Here is a 23565-nt window from a genome sequence, read left to right as displayed (position 1 = left end):
TAAAAAAAGCTCAAATGAGAAAATGAAAGATCAAAACAATGCTGATTTGGTTTTTTTACAGTAGGAGTATCATGCATAAAGAATTTGTTTCTCCAGGACAAACTGTCAACCGAGTGTTTTACAAAATGTCCTTGAATGCCTCAGAAGATGGTGAATCAAGTGAGACCAGATGTTCCAAACAAGTAGATACTGCGTCAGGACGGTGCTCCATGTCACACGGCCACTTCCATCTCGGAATTTTTGAACTCAAAAGGCATTCCTGTTGTCCTGCAGCACCCCTATTCACCTGATCTGAGTCCTGTCACTTTTTTCTTTTCCTGCAATTGAAAAATATCTGAAAAGGATGTCATTTTGGGACTTTGGAAAACTGTGACTGACTTGTTAAAGATCTTGCCAGTTGAAGCCCATCAGCACTGCTAGCAAGTCTGGGAACAATGACTCTGCAGGTGTATAGCTACCAAAGGAAACTACTTTGAAGGGAAAAATATTGTTGTTTGGAAAAAAAATTGTAGATAAAAAAATGTCTCATTACTGTTTTCACACACCTTGTAGGAAATCACTCACCTGCAGCTCAAGAGATGGGAGAGCCATGGACATACTTAAAAAGCCAATAAATATTATTACCAACTTTCATGGTCCTGGGCATGATGTTAAACTGTGTCGGAAACCGAGTGACCACCGGTATAAGTGCTCCCCTTCTATCAAGTGCCAATGGCTTCCTTGGAGGGTAGGGCACTCTGTTGTCCTTGGGATGAGAAATCGTCCCTGAAGGCGAAAGAACCAGATTGGTCAACAGCATCAGAATGTGGTAGGCAATGAGAAACCACCACATTAAAGAACCTATGGATTTCTCTAGTTGCACATCATGGCTGTGTTCAAAACCAAATTTTCCGGAGTTTCAAGTCCCCCAATTGGATCTCCGGGGGTAACAGTTTCGAGCAACGCTGTCACAAAGAAGAGATTATCATTGAAAGATAGCATAAAGATAAGCACATGGAATGTGAAGACGATGGCTCAGGCTGGAAAAATCAACACTGCAATCCAAGAAATGGAAAGAATGAGCATTAAGATCATGGGCATTAATGAAATGCAATGTCCAGGTTCAGGTTCTTGTAACATCAATGAACACAGAATTTACTACTCGGGAACATCTAATGGACAGTATACATCTGGAGTATGATTTATAGTATCTAAAGCAATTGCAGAATGTGTCACTAATTGTGTACCTGTTTCAGAGAGAGTGATGCCACTCCAAACATGTGCTCTACCCGCACAACTGAACATTATTCAGGTCTATGCTCCAACAACAGTCCGTAGTGGTGAAGAAGTTGCAGAACTTTATTCCCAAATCCCAGGTGTTTTGCAACAACTACCAAAGAAAGATCTTACAATTATTATGGGAGATTTTAATGCCAAAATAGGAAGGGGATTCGAGGGCGACATATGGGTCACTATGGACTTGGTGAAAGGAATGAGAGAGGCGAACTACTCAGTGCATTTGCAGGAGAGTGGAGATTTGTAATAACTAACACATTCTTCACACTGCCACCCTGAAGTCTCTACACCTGGAAATCCCCCAAGAGATTCAGATGAAAATATTACCTGGAATCAGGTTGACTATGTCTTGATAACTCAAAGATATAGAGACAGCTGTCTCTCTATGAAAACCTATCCAGGCGCCGACATAAACTCGGACAACGTTCCCCTGGTTGTTGTCTTTAAAATCAGAATGAAGAGAGTTCACAAGAAAAAAGTCAAAGTGTATGATATCCGCAAACTGAAAGAATCTTCCGTAAGAGAAAAATGCAGGAGTCCATCTTCATAATGAACTAAAGTCTTTGTCAGGTAACTTGTGCACCGAAGAGAAAAGTAAAAAGATAAACTCTATAGTGGAATCAGTTAAAGAACATCATCTGAAATCCAATGTCACCAAAAAGAAGTCATGGATGACTGAAGAGATGCTTAAAATGATGGACAGGAGAAGGAAAGTGAAAAGTAATCCTGATGAATACAAGAATATCAAGGAGATCAGGACTGATACGAGAAGTTAAGGAAAGAGAAATAAAGGACCAGTGCAGTGAAATAGAGAAATTACAATTTAACAAAGAGATAGAGGGGCTGGCCAGTACTTACCTCAGCTCAGTACAGCCGATAGATACACACAAAACAGAACTGAAAATTTACATTCCTAGCTTTCGGAACTTTGTTCCTTCATCAGGGAGGAGAGAGGGGAAAAAAGGGAAGAAGGGAAAGTGGATTCAGTTACTCACAACCCAGGTTATGAAGCAACAGGGAAAGGTAAACAGGGAGGGTAGCGGTTCCTACCCCTGTAACCGACCCCGCTGCAAAACCTGCCCCATGCATCCCCCCACAACCACCTACTCCAGCCCCGCTACTGGTAAAACATACACAATTCAAGGCAGGGCTACGTGTGAAACTACACATGTCATTTATCAACTGACATGCCTGCACTGCACAGCCTTTTACATCGGCATGACAACAACCAAACTGGCTGAGCGCATGAATGGACACAGACAAACTGTCCGCCTAGGAGATGCCCAATACCCAGTAGCGGAGCATGCCCTCCAGCATAACTCTAGGGACCTAGGAACCTGCTACACCGTATGTGCCATTTGGCTTCTCCCACCCAACACCAGTCCCTCTGAACTGCGGAGATGGGAACTTGCACTCCAACACATCCTTTCATCCCGCCATCCCCCTGGACTGAACCTACGTTAAACAACCTCACTCCCATTCACTCTTCAGTCTTCTCCTCTTTCCCTTTCCTCTTTAGCCATTCACGCATCTTTTTATCCTACATAGTTGTGTTTATCTTTATACTATATACCTCTTTACTTCTGTATGCATCCTCTTTGGTTTGAAGCTGGCACAGAACTTACAGTAGAATATCTTTGGCTTCCCTCTGACAACCATGCTTCCATCCTTGCTACCCTCCCTGTTTACCTTTCCCTGTTGCTTCATAACCTGGGTTGTGAGTAACTGAATCCACTTTCCCTTCTTCCCTTTTTTCCCCCTCTCTCCTCCCTGATGAAGGAACAAAGTTCCGAAAGCTAGGAATGTAAATTTTCAGTTCTGTTTTGTGTGTATCTATCGGCTGTACTGAGCTGAGGTAAGTACTGGCCAGCCCCTCTATCTCTTTGTTAGTATTTGTTTCACATCTTATATGAGATTTTCCATTAATCATTTAAATTACAATTTAAGCATGATAGTTTCAATATTCATAAATAAGTCAGGGAAGTGACAGGAAATTACAGAAAAGGGACAGGAAACAGGTTGGTGAATAATGAAGGAAAAGTAATAGTTGGACACGATGAGCTTAAAGAACCATGGAAAACATACGTAGAACAACTCTTTTATGACAACTAGCCAGAACTTCCTCAAATATATTGCAAAACAGGACCTAGAATTCTGCTGAAGAAGTACAAGCTGCAATAAATGGAATGAAAGATCGTAAATCACCTGGTCCTGACAATCTGAATGCCGAGATTCTCAAGCTGCTCTGTGAGGATAATTTAAAATGGTTGACTGCAATATTCAATGACATCTACAACTCTGGTAATATTCCATGGGAATGGCTTAAATCTTAATTTATTGCATTGCCCAAAAAGCCCGGAGCTAAGGCTTGTGATGAATACAGGACCATCAGCCTCATGAGTCACCTGCTAAAGATATTTCTGAGGGTCATTCACCAAAGAATCAACAAGATCTGTGAAGAACAAATTTCTTCTACACAGTTTGGTTTCAGAAATGCATTTGGCATGTGTGAAGCATTATTTAGTATCCAGGTACTGTGTCAAAGGTGCAGAGATGTGAATTTTGCCATTTATGCCTGTTTTATTATCAGGATGCTTTCGACAGAGTAAAACACCAGAAGATAGTTGACATTTTAAGAAGCAATGGTTTAGATGATAAAGACCTACATATAATTTTGAACCTATATTGGAAACAGTTAGCTTCTGTGAGGCTGGACAGAGAGAATACAGAATAAATAGACATTATATTAATGGTACAGTTAAACCTGGATGTGTCTTCGCAGTCTTCTATAACTTTACTGTGAATGTGCGCATTCAGATCAAAGTGTATCACTATTGAGCTTTAACCACAGTTGTTGAGCCATTGCTACATCTGAACTATATGTTCTAAGTCGTCCTTTAAATAAGTGTCACAGTTTGAAGCACTCATAAAAAGCCATGGAGCTCACATAATATAATGTACAGAAATCTGGTTAAAACCTGAAATTAACAGCAGTGAGATGCTGGTAAAGTTGTTCTTTGGTAGCAGAGCTATGTGGTGTACAGGAACATGGAATTAATACTGACAAGTGAAAAGTCTAGTGGTAGCAGGACAGGAGTTCTGGGAAGATGTTGGCAAAAGTATCTAATGGTTTAGGTACAGACAGCACAGAGTTATAGATGTTGCTCTACTAAGTCAGAGGATCTTTCTGTGGTATGTCATAACTGCTTGTCAATTTCTACTCCTTATAAATAGCTCTAAATGTGTAATAATATAAAGTACTTTTTATATTATATAAGCTCGAGACTGATGTAAGTCAAATCTTCCAATCTGAGTGCCCACCTCCGGACAGCCTGGCACCCGCAGGACGAGGAGGACAGGGGTGAGCAAAAAGGTGACCTACCAATCATAGCCCACCGAACTGTACTGCTGTGGCAGAGCTCCCCTTGCAGGGGTGGCCAAATGGGTTGCACATGCACTGAATGCAATGCGATAGAACTACTTGGTGGACAGCCCACACTGCCTGTCAGCTGACAGGCACTCATGGGCACCAGTGCCCCATGGAGCAGCATTGGAACAGCATAATGTAACGATCAGTGAAGTTGGGTTTGTCAAAGGTCATTTTGAATTTCAGAGATGTGATTGTAGTGATAAGGTTTGTGAGCAGAGGTGTTAGAAAGTTGTTAGGAAGAAAGGTGATGTGAGTTTGAAGGTGAGGAATTCCTGGAAGGTTACAGAGGTGGTGAAATGCTACAGCTGGTTAAGATCCTGTTCATTATGTGGTCAGTAGCTTGTGAATCATAAAGAAATTTTACTATGTGAGGCAACTAATAATCAAAAGCAGGTCTTTGAAAAATCCAGCGTGGTTAAACCCAAATTAGGACGAACGCATTTGACGTGACCTAGACCCTCCTGTGAGCAGTTTTTTAGAAGATTGGTTACAGCATTTAAAGCATGTTAGCTTATAAATTAACTTAATTACCAGAAATGAAGAGAACAGCAGCCCCAGTAAATTCGATATTATGTAGTTTTAAGGCATGTAAAATGGCAATTTCAAAATAGTGAGAAGGTTGAGGTGCTTTGAAAGAGCAGTAGTGGTAATCTACATTGAGCATTACAGAGACTGAGAAGTTCAGACATGGTGGTAAGAAATCTCTCAGTGAAAAGAAGCGGGTCATCATAATATTACTGCTTGCTTCATTTTTCTCTCTTTACTACCTCTCATACCTTGTTACCTAAGTGTGTACATGGCCTTAAGGAAACGTTAGAAAGATACACCTTTTGATAAATTTTTACAGACTAAAAAGGAGATCATCTCCATGCCATCCTCCATTACCACATATACAATCTTTGGTGTCTCATGATGTGTCTTGTCAGCTTTCCTTTAGAGATTTCCTTTAGTCATGTTGTGCAGTTTTTTTCCTCAGTTCTGTTCAGTACATCATCATTAGTTATTTGATGTACCCATCTAATATTCCGTGCACTCGTAAAACTATTTAGTGTGTTCTCTTCTTATGTGGACTGTTTATTATCCCTATTTCACTTCCATACAATGCTACACTCCAGACAAATCTTTCAGAAAAGAGTTTCTATCTGCAAGATTTATATCCAGTGTTACAGATTTCTCTTTTTCAGAAATGCACATATGCATTTTATATCCTCCTTACATGGGCCATCATTAGTTATTTTACTGCTCAAATAGCAAAACTCATGTACTACATTTAGTGTCGCATTTCCTTAAATAATTGCCTCAGTATCGCCTGACTAATGTAGATTACAAACCATTACCCTGGATTTATTTGTGTTGTTGTGCATCTTGTAACCTCATCACTGATCTTGCAAGTATATTCCACCTCTGATAGACTTAGTGTGTCATCAGCAGATCTCAAAATTTTTGTTTCTTCTTGAAACTTAATTTCCTTCCAAATTTCTCCTTGGTTTCCTCCGCAGCTTACTCAACAAACAGAGATTGTAAAACAACGGTGAATCCTACAACCATGTCTCACTCCATTCGCAGCCATGGATTTACATTCATGTTCTTTGACTCTTATAACTGCAATCCGGTCTCCGTACAAGTTATAGATAACTATTTGCTCCCTATATTTTTTCCATGCTACCTTCAGAATTTCAGAGAGTGTATGTCAGTCAATATTCTTAAGAGGTGTCTCTAAATCTCCAAGGTTTATCTTTCTTCATTTTATCTTCAGAGATGAGTAGAAGTATTAGTATTGCCTCACGTGTTCCTACATTTCTCCAAAACTCGAACTGGTCCTCTATGAGGTCAGCCCCCACTTGTGTTTCCATTTGTCTCTAAATAATTCATGTCAGTATTTTGCGATTGTGGCTTATTAAATTGATTGTTAGGTGATATTTACACCTGTCAGAACTTGGCTTCATTGGGATTGGAATTATTGTCTTCTTAGAGTATGAGGGTATTTCACTTCTCTCATACCTCTTCCACTCCAGGTGGTATAGCTTTGTCAGGGTTGGCTCTCCCAAGGACATAACTTATTCCAAGGGAAACTCCAGTGGCCTTGTTTAGACAGAGGTCTTTCAGAGGTCTGTAAAATTTTTCGTGCAGTATCGCATCACTCATCTCATCTTCATCTGCTCTGCCTCACTTTCAATAATATTGCCTTCAAGTTGATTTGCCTTGTATAGCCATTCTAAATATTCCTTCCATCTTTCAACTTTCCCTTTTTTGCTTAGTACTGACGTGTCATCTGAACTCTTGCCCATAATTACTAACATCCCCTTTCCTGTTTCCATAGTTTTTCATTTGCCCCTTTTATTATTTGGATTAATAGATTAATCTAATTATTTGTGCTTGCTTTACTTAATTCCCTTGTATTGCTGAACTTGCCACACAGTAATTTGTATGTTGTTATCATTTCAGCAGATTCCAAACATGGTATCCTGAAAATGCCCCCAGCAATTGAAAGAAGTGTAAGGAAGCAAAACATTAAGTTCATGCATAATCGTAACCAGTTTTCAGCAGAATATTTTCAGTTTATTAGAAAATTAGTGTCTTGTAACAGTACCCCCCTGAACCGACAACATAATACAGATAAACTGGTAAGTGCAGAAGTTGTTTGTCACAGTTTATTGACATGCTTACAAAGAAAATTTAAAAAGACCATTTAAGGCTCTGTTATGTTTGTAAATGTTAGTTTGCATTTTTTTAGAGCCCAGAAGGTGAAGAATTAGCCATGTTGAGTGTGCAATTGGCATCTAGGTTTCTTTTTCACACGGGGTTCCACACAAAAAAAACTCTGCGTGGCCCAGCGTCAGAGTGGTATGAAGTTCTGTGCCATCATCTTCAGGCATCGAAGCATGTTCGTTGGTGGTTTGCACATAATGTGCTTTTCCAGCACCCTCATAGGTAAGACAGCATCAGTTGAAAGTATTAGGCTTCCTCTAAGTACATGCGCAATATACTGAATTTGTGTTGCCCTCATATGTTGACTATTTTTGTGCATTAGGCTTAATTGCTATGTAAGTGCAGCAGATATCTTTGTTGATTTACTTTTAATTTTGTGAAATTACATTACAGCTCTGTAACATTGTTTCAGGTTTTGTGAATATTTACTTAGTTGTCCAAGCACTGAAGTAAGATCAGCCTTTATGAAAATAATAGTTTTCTTGGCACACTTTTCGCTTCAAGATGGCCCATGTGCCCCACCAATGCTTGACGCTCCAAGTAAGTGTGCCTAAAAATAGATAATAAAATTGTGTTAAAGTGTGCTGTGATAATGATGGTAAGAGGAGAAATTCATGAGTTTGTAAGTGCAGTAGAAATGTGTGTTCATTTCTCACTTCACAACTCTAAAGAAGTTATAGTGCTCAGCTTTATCTGTATTACAGCTGAAAGTGGCTCGAAAAGGGATTAATTATACCGTGCCGAAAAATTTTTGTGTTGTAAAATCCCGTAAACCAAAGTATTTTGTGTTTTCATAAATGGGCAGAAGAGGCATATTAGGGTAATAAGCTTTGAAAAAGAGATGAAGAAAATTTGAGTTCAATAAGGTCATTAAAAGCTGTTGAAGCTTTGACCCCAACCATGAGGTTGCTCAGGTGGGTTTTGCACCTTTAGGTGCTGCTACACTGCTGGTGATAGGTAAAAGAATGATTGAAATCAAACAATGGAAAATCCGTGATGGAATGTAACAATATTGTGAAAAGGAAAGTTCCCACTCACAATATAGCGGAGATGGTGAGTCACAGATAGGCGCAACAATGCAACAAAAAGACTGTCACATATAAAGCTTTTGGCCAGTAAGGCCTTCGTCAAAAATAGATGAGACACACACACACGCACACACACACACACGCAGTGATTATTATACTGGCTTATGATTTCTGAAACTTGAGTATTATATTGTCAGAAATTATACGCAGTGGAGCGAGAGGCAGATGAATGTCGTAGGCTATGTAGGGAACAAGAAATAAGATGACTATTGGATTGGAGTAACTCTGCACCTTCTATATATCTCATTTAGTTCGTCCCTCATCTGCATAGCAATGACAGAAGCTCCATATTTATTACTGTTGTGCTCTCGGAATACTCAAGATTTCTGTTTTTTGTGAATGTGCTTGCCTTGATAATTTTGTTTTACTTGTCATTGTATTGTAAAAGATTATTAATTGTTAATACCAGACTCATAGCGGGAGAAAATTTAAATTTTCCATCTGATCATCCTAAAATAGGCTGCCTGTTTCCCTAAATTACTCAATGTAAATGTTCAGATAATTGCTCCAATAAAACCATAGCAAATTCCTTCTTCATTCTGAGGTAGTTTCTTGTCGCAGTAATGACCTGTGTGCTAACAGGAAACTAAATTGCCTTTCTGTCCATTTTTGTGTTGTTGTGGAATCTGCTCTTTACCTCTGGGATTTAGGATATACTTGTGGGCTCTTCTACAGCTATTTTCAACAACTTACCAGTGATGATAATGTTATATGTAAAATATGGTGGGAGAACACAAAAGTTGTTTCAGGATAATCATATGGAAAGTTTAGACTTTCTGCTCCCCAATTGGGGTCCAGTGTTAACAACTGAGCTATCCTGCTTAATAACTTAAGATAACATCAAACAAAAATAAAATTATAAAGGCAACTACATTAATCAGAATCGGGAGTCTTGACTAATTTGAGAGCACTAGAAGTTGAATTCAGAGTTCCTACTCTACTGCAGCAGGAAAAGGAAGAAAAACGAAGAAGTAAATAATAAATATGGGAAAGAGGAGTCACTCAAATCTGTCAGGGTACAGCCTATGACCTTTTCCTGGATCATACTCCACAGCATATTTCCAATTTCCTAATAGTCAAGATTCAGAAAGCAGAATCCAGTACAATATTCAGAATGAAAGAATCCCTCTGTACCAGAATGTGGCTGTGTATGTTGGTCTAAGATTTCAACCATTCCTTTACATGTTGCAAGCAGTGTTGCTCTACATGTGAACATGCACAAGAAGAAAATAATGGATATAATTTGCATAAATCAAAATAGCAGTCTAACAAACCAAATGAATTTACTGCTTCTGTCATTCTTTAGAGTAAAATTCCTTATCTTTCTTTGTTCTTAATACCTAGCATTCTCATTTTCATTTTCTCACTTGCAAACTTTGAACACCCCTCCCCCCACACCCCAAAGCATGGTTGATTGGTGATGTTGGTTTGGGTTGGGTTTACAATTTTGAGCACATTATTTCGAAGATTGAACATTGACATCCAGTGGATTTCATTCTCACCAACAAACCTACAAGAGATGCCTTGTAGTCTCTGAAACTGAGGACAGCATGAGTACCCACATTCTGTATCAAAATGACATTTCATTTGTCGAACAGGCTATTAGATCAATCCTAGAACAGAAACACACATCTGACTGAAGCAGTCAAGAAAATAGACTGTTGCTGTGCAATGCCAGATGTATAGTCATGAAATAAGGCACAAGATGATCTGTGTCTTTGTGCAGGCTCAAAGTATTTGGGCCATTGTAATTAAGGAATTTATCAAACTAAAATGACAGAAAGTCATACTTTTGGGTGGGGTTGTAGGTTTCAGTTTCTCAAGACTTTAGATTTGGTACTCAATTTGCTGAAAGGTTTTTAACTGTCTTATCCATCAGAGCTGAAGAACATGGGAAGTTTTACATTTCACAGAGTAGCAACATGAGTGCAGAAAAGCAAATATGTGCCAGAGATAATTTTGGGCACCAGCAATGAAACTAGGTTCATGTCATTAAATAACCCATAATTCCTCAGCGCCATTGCATTCCTGACTGCAGTCACATGTAAGGCCATGTCAACACCACCCTCAGAAGTGAGAAACCCTGAAACACAAACATCTGAAATTGTTGTTTGCATAATTTTTTCAAGGTGGCAAGGTAGTCAGCTGTTACGTATTTTGACTGTTGCACTAATGCTTGTGTTCCACTGCCAGGTATACTTCTGGATCCACATGCCACACTCAGTGACCATCTCTTGCACGCTGTTCTCTTACTTCTGCATAAGGAGGTGTCTGATCATGGACGCCACCTACCACATTACTTCTCGTTATTCCACATGTATGCATCGTTAGGGATTCCAGAAAGGACTCAACTTTTGAAGGTGGGTATTGATTTACAGAGATCTTTGTAACTGAAATAACTAATTTTGCAGGTTGAGAGGGTTCTGGGTGGCAGAATCATAAAATAATGTCGATGTAGATTTAGGTTAAATATGTCAGTAATTTACTATTTGTCTGTACTTTTTAAATAAGTTTCCACAGGATTGTATAACCATGAAGATTTATTACATGAACATGTTCATTTATCTGTATTCAATTTGGAAACTTTACCGAACACTAAAATAATTGGCCAGTGTTTTTCAAAAGTCTTCACAGTTGTGTTGTTGTATAATGTCTTATTGATGAAGCTTATCATTGTCTACTCTTGAGGCTGCCCCTCAGTAATCCTTGCATTGTTGGGAGCTCCATGACACATTTGTGATGTAAGGACATTTGCTGGTGAACTTGAACGACCGCACACCATCCAAAGAGTACCTCAAACAAATAATAACACAGTACTAATATATATTTCCACTGACATCATATATGTAAAAATATGAGACCCAAGTGCATATTATGCATACCATCTTATGTAATATAAATTAACTACATGTTTCCTCATTTACAGGTGACAAGAGTACAGAAAGGTCACACCTCTGACTTTTTAAGGAAAAATCCCAAATATAATTCAGCAAAAATTCTGTACAGTCACATATGCCACCCCATACAAATGAGTAAGCATGTTACTACAAGGTGTACAACTTTGCTTCCGCCGTTTTTGTTTTTTGTCCCCCCACCCCCAACATTTGAGGCTTTAATGAAACAAATTGCTGGCCACTACTTCACTACTTTCTCGCATCTTTTGGGCAGTGTACGAATCCCACGTCGAAAAAATGGTTCATCTTTTGAAGCGATCAGCCGGCCGGTGTGGCCGTGCAGTTCTAGGCGCTTCAGTCTGGAACCGCGTGACAGCTACGGTCGCAGGTTCGAATCCTGCCTCGGGCATGGATGTGTGTGATGTCCTTAGGTTAGTTAGGTTTAAGTAGTTCTAGGTGGACTGATGACCACAGATGTTAAGTCCCATGGTGCTCAGAGCCATTTTGAAGCGATCCTTGAATCAACCCAATTTGTTACTTCTTCATTAGATCGGAAGTGTTGGTCAGCCAGGCCATGCGCCATTGAGGTAAACAGGCGATAGTCAGAAGGTGTGCAATGTCTGGAGAATATGGCGGGTGGGCTAGGACTTCCCATTTTAACATTTCCAAGTACGATTTGACCTCTTTTGCAACATGGTGTCGAGCGTTGTCTTGCTGCAAAATCACTTTATCGTGCCTCTCGCTGTGTTGCGGCCGTTTGTCTTTTAATGCTCTGCTCAAATGCATTAATTGTGTTAAATAACAAGCACCTTTGATTGTTTCACTTGGTTTTAACACCTCATAGTACACAACGCCGAGCTGGTCCCACCAAATGCAGAGCATGATCTTGGAGCCGTGAATATTCGTCTCAGCTGTCGATGTGGAAGCATGGCTGGGATATCCCCATGATTTTTTGCATTTAGGGTTATCATAATGAACATTTTTTCATCCCTGGTCACAATGCGATGCAGAAATCCCTTCTGTTTTTGCCTCCGAATCAACTATTTGGAAACACACAAATGCCGTTAAATGTCTTTTGGTTTTGGCTCACATGGGACCCAAGTTCCTTCTTTCTGAATCATGCCCACAGCCTTGAGACATTTTGAAATGGCTTGCTGTGTCACTCCCACAGTTTGACATGAGTCTTCACTCAGCAATGTCTCCCATTCTGAATCTTCGAAAACATTCTCTCTTCCACCACTATGCCGGTCTATGACGTTAAAATTACTGTTCTTGAAGTGTTGAAACCACTCGCGACACATTCTTTCACTAATAGCGTCCTTACCATACATACTTGAGAACATTCGATGGGACTCAGCCGCTGTTTTCCGCATATTGAAACAAAACAGTAACACCTCCCGCCAATGACGAGAATTAGGCTTGAAAACTGACATTTTCAATCAAGAACAACTTTATGACGCAGGCACAAATCACCTATTGTTTGAATGAGGTTATGTTGACCAAGGTCCAAGCTAACTGCCTGACGTCTGCTATCTGTTTCTTTAGACTGCTACTTACCATTTTCGCCACCTATCAGCAAATGGTGGAAGCAAAGTTGTACAACTTGTATTTCTTAAGTGATCTAATTCAAACATTAACCAGTATAACACTCAGTTTTTTTTTTTTTTTCATGGATTTGTTATATACATAGAACATAATTCATATTTGTCTTTCTTTTTCATTAATTAATTGTCCATTTACTATTACTACTACTACTCCTTCTTCTTCTTCTTCTTCTTCTTCTTCTTCTTTTCAAAGTCAAGTAACCATGTAGGCTTCCATGAAAACAGGTCTGTTAATCAAATCAGTACTGTTAACATTTGTGCAGCTGCATGAGCCAAGCATCCTACCTGCCTGGCCAGCTGTCAGGGCAAACATGTTGTGCACCTCACCAGCTGACGCAGCTGACAACTGCTGCAGGGTACAGCAGGGAAAATGCACTGTCGGCTAATCATAGGCTCCAGCATGCTTAGAACCACTCTTCATTAATATGCTATATAAAATCAGTATTACACTGTAAGGTCAATGTCATAGCAGTTTCTGATAACCACAAAAGAGAACATCAAAACTATCACAAGCTTTATTATACATTTATCCTGAGCTGAGAATAGAGTACATTGGAAAAATGATAAAAACTTTTGTATTTGTCCTTGAAAAATTCTGTAGCTTGAAAATCACACTACCAATATATTTGCCTGTAACCCATTGTAATTTTATTAACATCAGGCAAATACATTTCAAGATACATAGTTTTATAAGTGAGTAGTTCCTAGTGAAGATGCCCAAAACTCAAAGTTCTTACTGTAATAATAATAAATAAATAATTATTGATTATTGAACTTTAAAAATAAATTGTCTCATAACTTGATGCAGAATTAAACAAGGAAAATTTTGGTATGATTCAATTTGCAATAAGTTTTCTCTTTCCGTTCGTCATGTTCAGTGTGGTTTAGTTTCTGGTTTCCCATCCTTATTTTTGATGCAGGCTTTGGACTGCCACCGGCTGAGTTCAAAAACTTAAAAAAATTTCCCTTTTTTATTTTTATCCTTTTTACTTTTCTTCTTTGAAACGTACTTACTTACTGAAACCACATAATATTTCCTTAGTATGTAATATTTTTCAAAACATGGCGCCATTCAACATCACACTTTTTGCATCTTATCCATGTCATTTTTCACTGTGAATTAGCAGCACATACTACACAGTCTCTCTGGGGGAATCTCCTCTTTTTCTGTTGCTCCAAGGTATCCTGGATAATGTCCTCCTCTGTTTTTCTGTTAAAATGGAGTTTCTTGCTTTGTAGTCCAGGTGATATCAATTTTACAAGTTTGTCCATGGAATTTATCTAGCAACTGGCAGATTAGTCCTTAATGGAATTTCACCAATGGCGTTTTCTGTTTCTTTTTATTTGAAAAATTACATTCACTACATACAAGTCAGTCAAATGGAAAAATACCTTGTTGTATCTCTTCATTGACTTCCAAATGCGCTATACAGACCTTAACATCGTGTTTGTCGTACCAACCGCACCCACTGGCTTATTTTAGCTTACAACACTAGTCAGTTTGTGTATTGTGGCTCGTTTCTTCTCATTTTCAACAAAATATGGTCCATTTATGATTTAAAGCATCCAGACTTCTCTATTGTTCATCCATTTTAGAGCCAACAGTGTTCCACAGGACTTGGTCTTTCTCCTTTTTTCAGGCAACAATGGCAAATATTTCCTGTTTTTGCTTACTGTTGCAGTGGCTTTGGTACATTTCTCATGGAGCCATAGGAATTATTCATGGTTTGAATACCATTTGTCTAAATAAATTGAATTACCTTTGTTGAGGCATGGAAATAACAAACTTACAAAAATATCATGTGATTCCCCACCCCCAGTCAGCATTTCCAGATTTTATTTCCGTCATGGGGGCACAAGTGTAGACAATATAATTTAGAATGTATTTACTTTCTACATCACAAAGAATGAAGATTTTAATATCAAAACGTCTACATTACTTTGATTATACTGCTTGAATTGCAGCCTTCCTTTGAAAAGTTGTAGACTTCTATGAGTTACTAAATTTTCAAAAGGGGTTATGGCTTCGTGGAATTTTTCCCTTTTGTTGCTCTAGATTGAGCTGTATTTTCACAAGAATGTCTTGAGATACTGCCAAATTGTCACTAAAGTGCAATAAACACAGGTTCAATTTATATTGGTCTCTGGACATAAAGTGTGAAAATATTGGCATTTGTAGCAGCGAATCTGTTTGACCAATATTCATTCACTTATAATTTCTTAGTTCTTGGCATAAGCAGGGAATATACCAAGAAGCAATAAAATTCTCCAGACTCTGTATGCTTCCATGATGGTAACCTGCAGCTTACTGTCATAATTTTTTCTGTAAGAAATGTGTAATAATTATTTATCCCTTTACAAATGGGATGTACAAATTCCCATGACACAAGTATGAAGACAGTCTAAATGACTTGCCGAATCATCGAAGTTTATTCTTATACCACTAAATGTGTTTGCGAAATGATAGCATTTTGCCACAGGGTGATTATCCAACCAGTCATATGTTCATTTTCATGAGGAAGTTGTCCTAGCTACTTCATCTGCTTTTTCTTCTTCAGAAGAAGAATCTTCTGAAAAAGTTCCTTGTGATGTTGATTCAGCAGTACATACAGACTCATCAGGATCTTTGTCCGAAAAAAGGTCCCAAGTATCACTACCATCTTCGTCACTACTACTCATGGGGATTTCCACGATTTCCTTATCTGATAGATATGTCCCAATATTTCAAAGGCGATATAGGCAAACATCATCTCACCAAACGCAGATAAAGGCCTGGCCTAGTACATGAATTGTAAACAGGAAGAACCCAGGAGTTGGTAAAAGTTGTAACGCTTTCCAACATTACCAAGAAAAGTGGATAATGATAGCACTGGCAGGAATGTTGATATCCGGAGTCTGTTCTCTTGTGTTTGTTTACCTGCTTTCATGCCACTTGGACATTCTACTGGCCATGTGTACATGTGCGTCTTGAGCTGTCGGGGTGTTCTACCTGTGCTGGGCATACATGTATGCCTGTAGCCCTGACAGGATTAATGCGATAATATTTCTATATACATCTAACATCACAGTCTGGTACTTATTATGACAAGATAGTTTGGTGAAAGAGTCGTGAAAAACTTAGTCGTTTGTTCTGGCATACACAAACAACTGTTTTTTTTTTTTTTTTTATTATTATTATTTTTAAGAAATTTCTATTCCTTTTTACTAGCTTCGTGCAGTGCTGTGTGGATGTAAGCCTGATTGGAAATGCTAGATAACAGTATTGCAGAGTACGAATAAAAATAAAAAACTGTGCTGAAGTCACCAGTACCAAAATATTAGGGTACTTTGAGTTGTAGAGTCATGTTTTGAAATGAATATTATTCCAAGAACTACTTTTGTATCTGGATAGGATATGAAAAGTGGTTCCCCAAAGGACAGTAACTCCATATGTGCCCTGTGAATGCCATTGTGCACATGGTCAAGTGATGCCCCAGTACCCACGAAATTCCAAACAGAAATGCAGTGAGAGGCATATGAGCAAAGCAAACACCAAGCACAGGCTTTGAAAATCATTGTAGCTGTGCATGCACAGTAACACCTGTTTTCTGATACACACTTGCAACTGCTCAAATTAACCTATTTCTAACAGGCCGCAGGGAAATATTGTGAAGAATGAAACTTCCTGGCAGATTAAAACTGTGTGCCAGACCGAGACTTGAACTTGGGACCTTTGCCTTTTGCGGGCAAATGCTCTACCACTTGCCCACGAAAGGCAAAGGTCCCGAGTTCGAGTCTCGGCCCGGCACACAGTTTTAATTTGCCAGGAAGTTTCATATCAGCGCACACTCCACTGCAGAGTGAAAATCTCATTCTGGAAACATTCCCCAGGCTGTGGCTAAGCCATGTCTCTGCAATATCCTTTCTTTCAGGAGTGCTAGTCCTGCAAGCTTCTGTAAAGTTCGGAAGGTAGGAGACAAGGTACTGGCGGAAGTAAAGCTGTGAGGACGGGGCGAGTCGTACTTGGGTAGCTCAGATGGTAGAGCACTTGCCCACGAAAGGCAAAGTTCCTGAGTTCGAGTCTCGGTCCGGCACACAGTTTTAATCTGCCAGGAAGTTTCATATCAGTGCACACTCTGCTGCAGAGTGAAAATCTCATTCTGGATTGTGAAGGATGGTTTGAGAAGCGTTACTTTCAAAGTAAATTTCCTTCCATGCAAGATGAATTATGTTAAGTGTGAGAATGTATGACGATTTCTTAAATCTGCATCTACATCCATACTCTGCAAGCCACCTGACGGTGTGTGGCGGAGGGTACCCTGAGTACCAGTATCGGTTCTCCCTTCTATTCCAGTCTAGTATTGTTTGTGGAAAGGATTGTTGGTATGCCTCTGTGTGGGCTCTAATCTCTCTGATTTTATCCTCATGGTCTCTTCGCGAGATATACGTAGGAGGGAGCAATATACTGCTTGACTCTTCGGTGAAGGTATGTTCTCGAAACTTTAACAAAAGCCCGTACCGAGCTACTGAGCATCTCTCCTGCAGAGTCTTCCATTGGAGTTTATCTATCATCTCCGTAACGCTTTCGCGATTACTAAATGATACTGTAACGAAGCGCGCTGCTCTCCGTTGGATCTTCTCTATCTCTTCTATCAACCCTATCTGGTACGGATCTCACACTGCTGAGCAGTATTCAAGCAGTGGGCGAACAAGCGTACTGTAACCTGCTTCCTTTGTTTTCGGATTGCATTTCCTTAGGATTCTTCCAATGAATCTCAGTCTGGCATCTGCTTTACCGACGATCAACTTTATATGATCATTCCATTTTAAATCACTCCTAATGCGTACTCCCAGATAATTTATGGAATTAACTGCTTCCAGTTGCTGACCTGCTATTTTGTAGCTAACTGATAAGGGATCTATCTTTCTGTGTATTCGCAGCACATTACACTTGTCTACATTGAGATTCAATTGCCATTCCCTGCACCACGCGTCAATTCGCTGCAGATCCTCCTGCATTTCAGTACAATTTTCCATTGTTACAACCTCTCGATACACCACAGCATCATCCGCAAAAAGCCTCAGTGAACTTCCGATGTCATCCACCAAGTCATTTATGTATATTGTGAATAGCAACGGTCCTATTACACTCCCCTGCGGCACACCTGAAATCACTCTTACTTCAGAAGACTTCTCTCCATTGAGAATGACCTGCTGCATTCTGTTATCTAGGAACTCCTCAATCCAATCACACAATTGGTCTGATAGTCCATATGCTCTTACTTTGTTCATCAAACGACTGTGGGGAACTGTATTGAACGCCTTGCTAAACCCATGCTGATTCCTACAGAGTAGATTTCTAGTCTCCAGAAAAGTCATTATACTCGAACATAATACGTGTTCCAAAATTCTACAACTGATCGACGTTAGAGATATAGGTCTATAGTTCTGCACATCTGTTCGACGTCCCTTCTTGAAAACGGGGATGACCTGTGCCCTTTTTCAATCCTTTGGAACGCTACGATCTTCTAGAGACCTACGGTACACCGCTGCAAGAAGGGGGGGCAAGTTCCTTCACGTACTCTGTGTAAAATCGAACTGGTATTCCATCAGGTCCAGCAGCCTTTCCTCTTTTGAGCGATTTTAATTGTTTCTCTATCCCTCTATCGTCTATTTCGATATCTACCATTTTGTCATCTGTGCGACAATCTAGAGAAGGAACTACAGTGCAGTCTTCCTCTGTGAAACAACTTTGGAAAAAGACATTTAGTATTTCGGCCTTTAGTCTGTCATCCTCTGTTTCAGTACCATTTTGGTCACAGTGTGTCTGGACATTTTGTTTTGATCCACCTACCGCTTTGACATAAGACCAAAATTTCTTAGGATTTTCTGCCAAGTCAGTACATAGAACTTTACTTTCGAATTCATTGAACGCCTCTCGCATAGCCCTCCTCACACAAAATTTCGCTTCGCGTAATTTTTGTTTGTCTACAAGGCTTTGGCTATGTTTATGTTTGCTGTGAAGTTCCCTTTGCTTCCGCACCAGTTTTCTAACTCGGTTGTTGTACAATGGTTTTGAACTTTGTCTACTGATCCTCAACACTATCTGTACTTGAGACAAAACTTTTGTGTTGAGCCGTCAGGTACTCTGAAATCTGCTTTTTGTCACTTTTGCTAAACAGAAAAATCTTCCTACCCTTTCTAATATTTCTATTTACGGCTGAAATCATCGATGCAGTAACCACTTTATGATCGCTGATTCCCTGTTCTGCGTTAACTGTTTCAAATAGTTCGGGTCTGTTTGTCACCAGAAGGTCTAATATGTTATCGCCACGAGTCGGTTCTCTGTTTAACTGCTCAAGGTAGTTATCAGATAAAGCACTTAAAAAAATTTCACTGGATTCTTTGTCCCTGCCACCTGTTGTGAACGTTTGAGTCTCCCAGTCTATATCCGGCAAATTTAAATCTCCACCCAGAACTATAACATGGTGGGGAAATCTACTCAAAATATACCACCCGGAGCATTTGACTCTCATTTAAAACTTAACATTTAGAGGACCAGACACTTAGAAAACTTTTGGGCCCAGAACCCCAGGCATTTATGTCTATATTTAAAATTTTACTGGCACATTTGTGTTTGATGTATCTTCAAGCTTAACACATGCAAAAAAGACACAATATTCTTTGTGAAAGCTTGTAGCTATACTATACGTATATTATTTTAAATCGTTAACGTTTCCTGTTTGTGTGGTCACACTACCTAACAATGATGTAGCTATTGGCTGGCTACATCACATGTCCTATGCTCTGAATATCTGTTGTCATTGGCTGGCGAAATAATGTTACACGAGCTATGATCGGCTGACGAAAGGTCATCACAATCTCGGTTTTAGTGGTTGGGAAACTAATGTGGGATTAGTATTTATACTTTCATAATAGCAACATAAGCAGTGTACATGTTGCTGCATATCAATGGTCTTTCGGAAACACTTTTTTTTTTTCTTTTTTTCTTCTTTTTTTTCTGTGTTCCATTTCCCAAAGTGCCAGGAAGTTCTACACTGGTGTATAAAACCTTTACTGTTCAAAGGATTGATAAGTTTTAAAGCTCCAAGGGAAAAATATACCACCACTTAATGTGGAAAAAGTGTACTTTCACTTCAGAAAAAGTGTATTTTTAACTGGGAAAGCTGTGAGAAATTGGGGATTTTTCTGCATATACACACTGTATAATGATTCTTGTCACTATCTGTGTGTACAGCAAACAGATGCATGTCATTGGGAATGCGTGCCATTCTCCCAGTCACAATGCAGTGGATCAAATTGGTCGTGTCCACAACCGCGAAGTTCCAAAGTCCCTCTGATATTAAATAAAAAAATGTTATGCATAACTGTAGTAATTACCCTCATTTTCACATGTATACTATACTCAACAGTTTCTTCGTAATACTAAATGTAATCTTAGTCATTAGTTGCTTATTTCACAGAATATACTACTTTGGATCAAAATATAAACCATGTAACTGTGTATTCAACTCGTGTCTAACATATTTAAAGTATAAATAATAATAAATATGTGTTTTATTTGCAGAACACTAGGTTTTTAACTGCGGCTGCACGTGCATACACTCTTTCACCAGTGGTTCTTCCCAGTACTTGGGTATCAAATTGCTGCTGGTGATATATTGAACTCCTTCACATTTTTGTTGTATTATTTTGAACCTGTTTACTGGCCTAATGCTTTCCATTTCAATAATTTTGTTGATACTTCCGGCATCTAAAACTACTTGCACTGATCCATGCTGCTGTTTACCACAACTAATGATTTATTCAGTGCTGAATAAGTTCTTTCAATTACTCTCCACCACACCATTTTTTTAAATTTTTGCTTTGGCCTAAGGTATGTGATAAGGTTTTACTACAGCCAGCGGACAAGTTTGTCTAAAGCTTCTATTCATAGTTATGTGTTGTTCTATGTTGATTGGAAGTGTCTTGTTTGTACAGGGTCTTTATAAATTAGTTACAAAAAGGTAACCTTTAATTGTGAAAATGACAAATAACTTACAGAAACGTTTGATTCAGCGCTGAATGTAGTATATCTCAGTTTCACTTCCCTTTATGTTTGTATTGTTACAAATGACATTCCACTGTTGAGATGGCTGAAGGCCAATAACTTAAGTTAATTCCTACCTAACACTGTTAGTTTCTGATGTTTCTAATAGGTAGCATGCGCTAATGAATTATTAGCATGCACGAATGAATTATTCAGTCAGTCATCATTGAGTTGTGTAACGTTGCAGAACTTGCACGATGTTTATGCTTTCGTGAATCGAAATCCGCTACTACAGTTTAGGGACAGTTCAGGACTAAATATCACAAGCCACCACCTCAAAGACAAGCCCTTATTGGTGTAATCATTCCACCGAAACTGTCAGTGTACCATAGAGAACTACGTGCAGTCTCTGAAGCAGCACCTAAAAGAGTTCAAAGATGTAACAAGATTTATGGTCCTTTCTTGTTTGCTGAGTCAACTGAGACTGGCATACCATAACTGGCCATGCTTGACCACTGTCGAATGCCTCAGATAAAACAGAATATGATCCCTGAATTTATTTTCCAGCAAGAAGGCATGCCACAGTGTTATCATTGTGATGTTTTCATGCACCTTTGTACACTCTACAGACTGGACATGGCAGAACAATTTTCTGGCCACCACCGTCACCTATAAGGGTCAAATAATGTACAGAATTGTTCGATACAGCATTGAATGAACTTCTGTGTATTGGGGCTACATTAAAGATAGCGTTTGTTCCTCCACTTCTGGGTAATGTTGACGAGCGGTGGTAGTGGATAATACAAGGAGTCATCGTCATACATCAAGACTTGCTTCATAGGATTTGGTAGGAAGCTCATTACAAACGGGACATTCATCTTATTATGAAAGGTAGCCCCATTGAACATTTGTAAGTAAAACTTGGAGATATACTGCATTCAGTGCTGTATCAAACATTACTGTAAGCTCTTTACCTTTTCCACAATTAAAGGTTCCTTTTGTATAACTAATTCATAAACACCTAGTAGTTCATTAGCAGTTTCTCCAATGCTTTGCATTGATTGGTGCTGATATTATTAAGGCAGTTTATTTCCTCTGTCATCTGATTCTCCAGTTCTTTGTTGCTTGCAGCTGTCTCATTGTTGCATTCCACTTCTGTCTCTGCAAGATCATTTTGCTTGCAGTCTTTGAGTTTTAATCAACACATCCGTGACTCTTCTCTTGCTATAATCCTGTGAAAAGATATACTTTCACTCTGACCGTTTCTTATAAATTCCACATATCTCTGCCTACAATCTATTTTCATTTTGTACCTGCTCAACATGTCCATTCCCTGCATATCAAGATATAACTAAAAAATATTGCTCCATTTCAGTTTCCAAGATTGACAGTCACATATATTGATTTAGTAACCGGTTTGGTCGATGTTCCAGTGGCACTTCCTAGTCAGACTTCAGGTATTGTCATCTTAATAATATGTTGAAACAGTATATTGGAGATACTTGTGATTATACTACTACTATCAGTAAGAGCTGTCTTCAACATTCCATCTATTGTAATTTCTGTCAGTGGCTGAAAACGTATCACCTGCCTCCTCCTCATTCTTCTTGTGTTCTTTTAACACACACCCTTCCTCATGTGTGCACTTCATTGAAATTCCTGAATTGCCCCCTGCTCTCTCTCTCTCTCTCTCTCTCTCTCTCTCTCTCTCTCTCTCTCTCTCTCTCTCTCTCACCCCCCCCCCCTCCCTCCCTCTCCTTCCCTCCCTCCCCCCTCCTGATTCTCTTCCTCTTACTTCCAACTCTTTTCATGTTCCCCCCATGGTTCTTGTGCCAACTGACATCTGACATATTCCTTCATTCCTTTTTCTTCAACAGTAACGTCTGCGCCTATACTTTCTTAATATTTAATTAATGGTTCAGTTTGCTCCTTCTTAATTCCTTTCGTCTTCAGAATTTCGGGTATAGAACTTACTTCCTTTCATTTAATATCCCTTACATCTCACTTCGATATTCTCTCGCCTTCTAAAGCTTTGATTTGTAATGCTCTGCCTCCCACATGTTGTAGTGTTTATTTCAGTATCTGTCCACCTCCACCCACTCTATATTTTGCTTCAGTTGTCATAAGTAACACACACTGGCTGGCATTAACTTTCATTTCCCCACTACTAGTTTCATGTGCCTGGCACATGACATTGGTCTCATTGGAAGGGGCATCTTCTCTGTCTGCCAGTCCTCTCCCCTTCTCACCACAGTTGACTTCATTGTGTCTGTATACACTGTCATCACTCTCCTTACTCCACCCATTGTTCTGTTGCTGCAAATGTTTGTAAATAATTTTTTTGCATCACTATCCAGTCTTCATACCCACTTCTGCCTGTAGAATCATAGGAGTTGTGGGGTTGTTCATGTCACCTACACCAAATAGTTGGCCCTGATGGCAATTTCACATGTGTGGAGACCATCACATACATGATTCTTAGTTGTCCTGTTGATTCAGGTTTTCATATTTCTCTTCTCCTTCTCCTGCTCTTCAA

General features: G+C 39.2%; 1 protein-coding gene across 1 annotated transcript in view; it reads left to right on the top strand.

Moving 5' to 3' along the window:
- Positions 1-23565, top strand: part of LOC126458245 (probable ubiquitin carboxyl-terminal hydrolase FAF-X) — a 314613-nt gene that overhangs the window by 225309 nt on the left and 65739 nt on the right. The window contains exons 35-38 of the mRNA XM_050095144.1: positions 7151-7329; positions 7440-7636; positions 7827-7954; positions 10696-10862. Coding sequence (XP_049951101.1) covers positions 7151-7329; positions 7440-7636; positions 7827-7954; positions 10696-10862 — 671 coding nt within the window. The remainder of the gene's footprint in view (positions 1-7150; positions 7330-7439; positions 7637-7826; positions 7955-10695; positions 10863-23565) is intronic.

Source organism: Schistocerca serialis, chromosome 2, assembly GCF_023864345.2.
Source record: "Schistocerca serialis cubense isolate TAMUIC-IGC-003099 chromosome 2, iqSchSeri2.2, whole genome shotgun sequence".
Taxonomy (NCBI): Eukaryota; Metazoa; Arthropoda; class Insecta; order Orthoptera; family Acrididae; genus Schistocerca; species Schistocerca serialis.
Note: the sequence above shows the minus strand (reverse complement) of the source record. Positions and strands in the feature narration are given on the sequence as shown.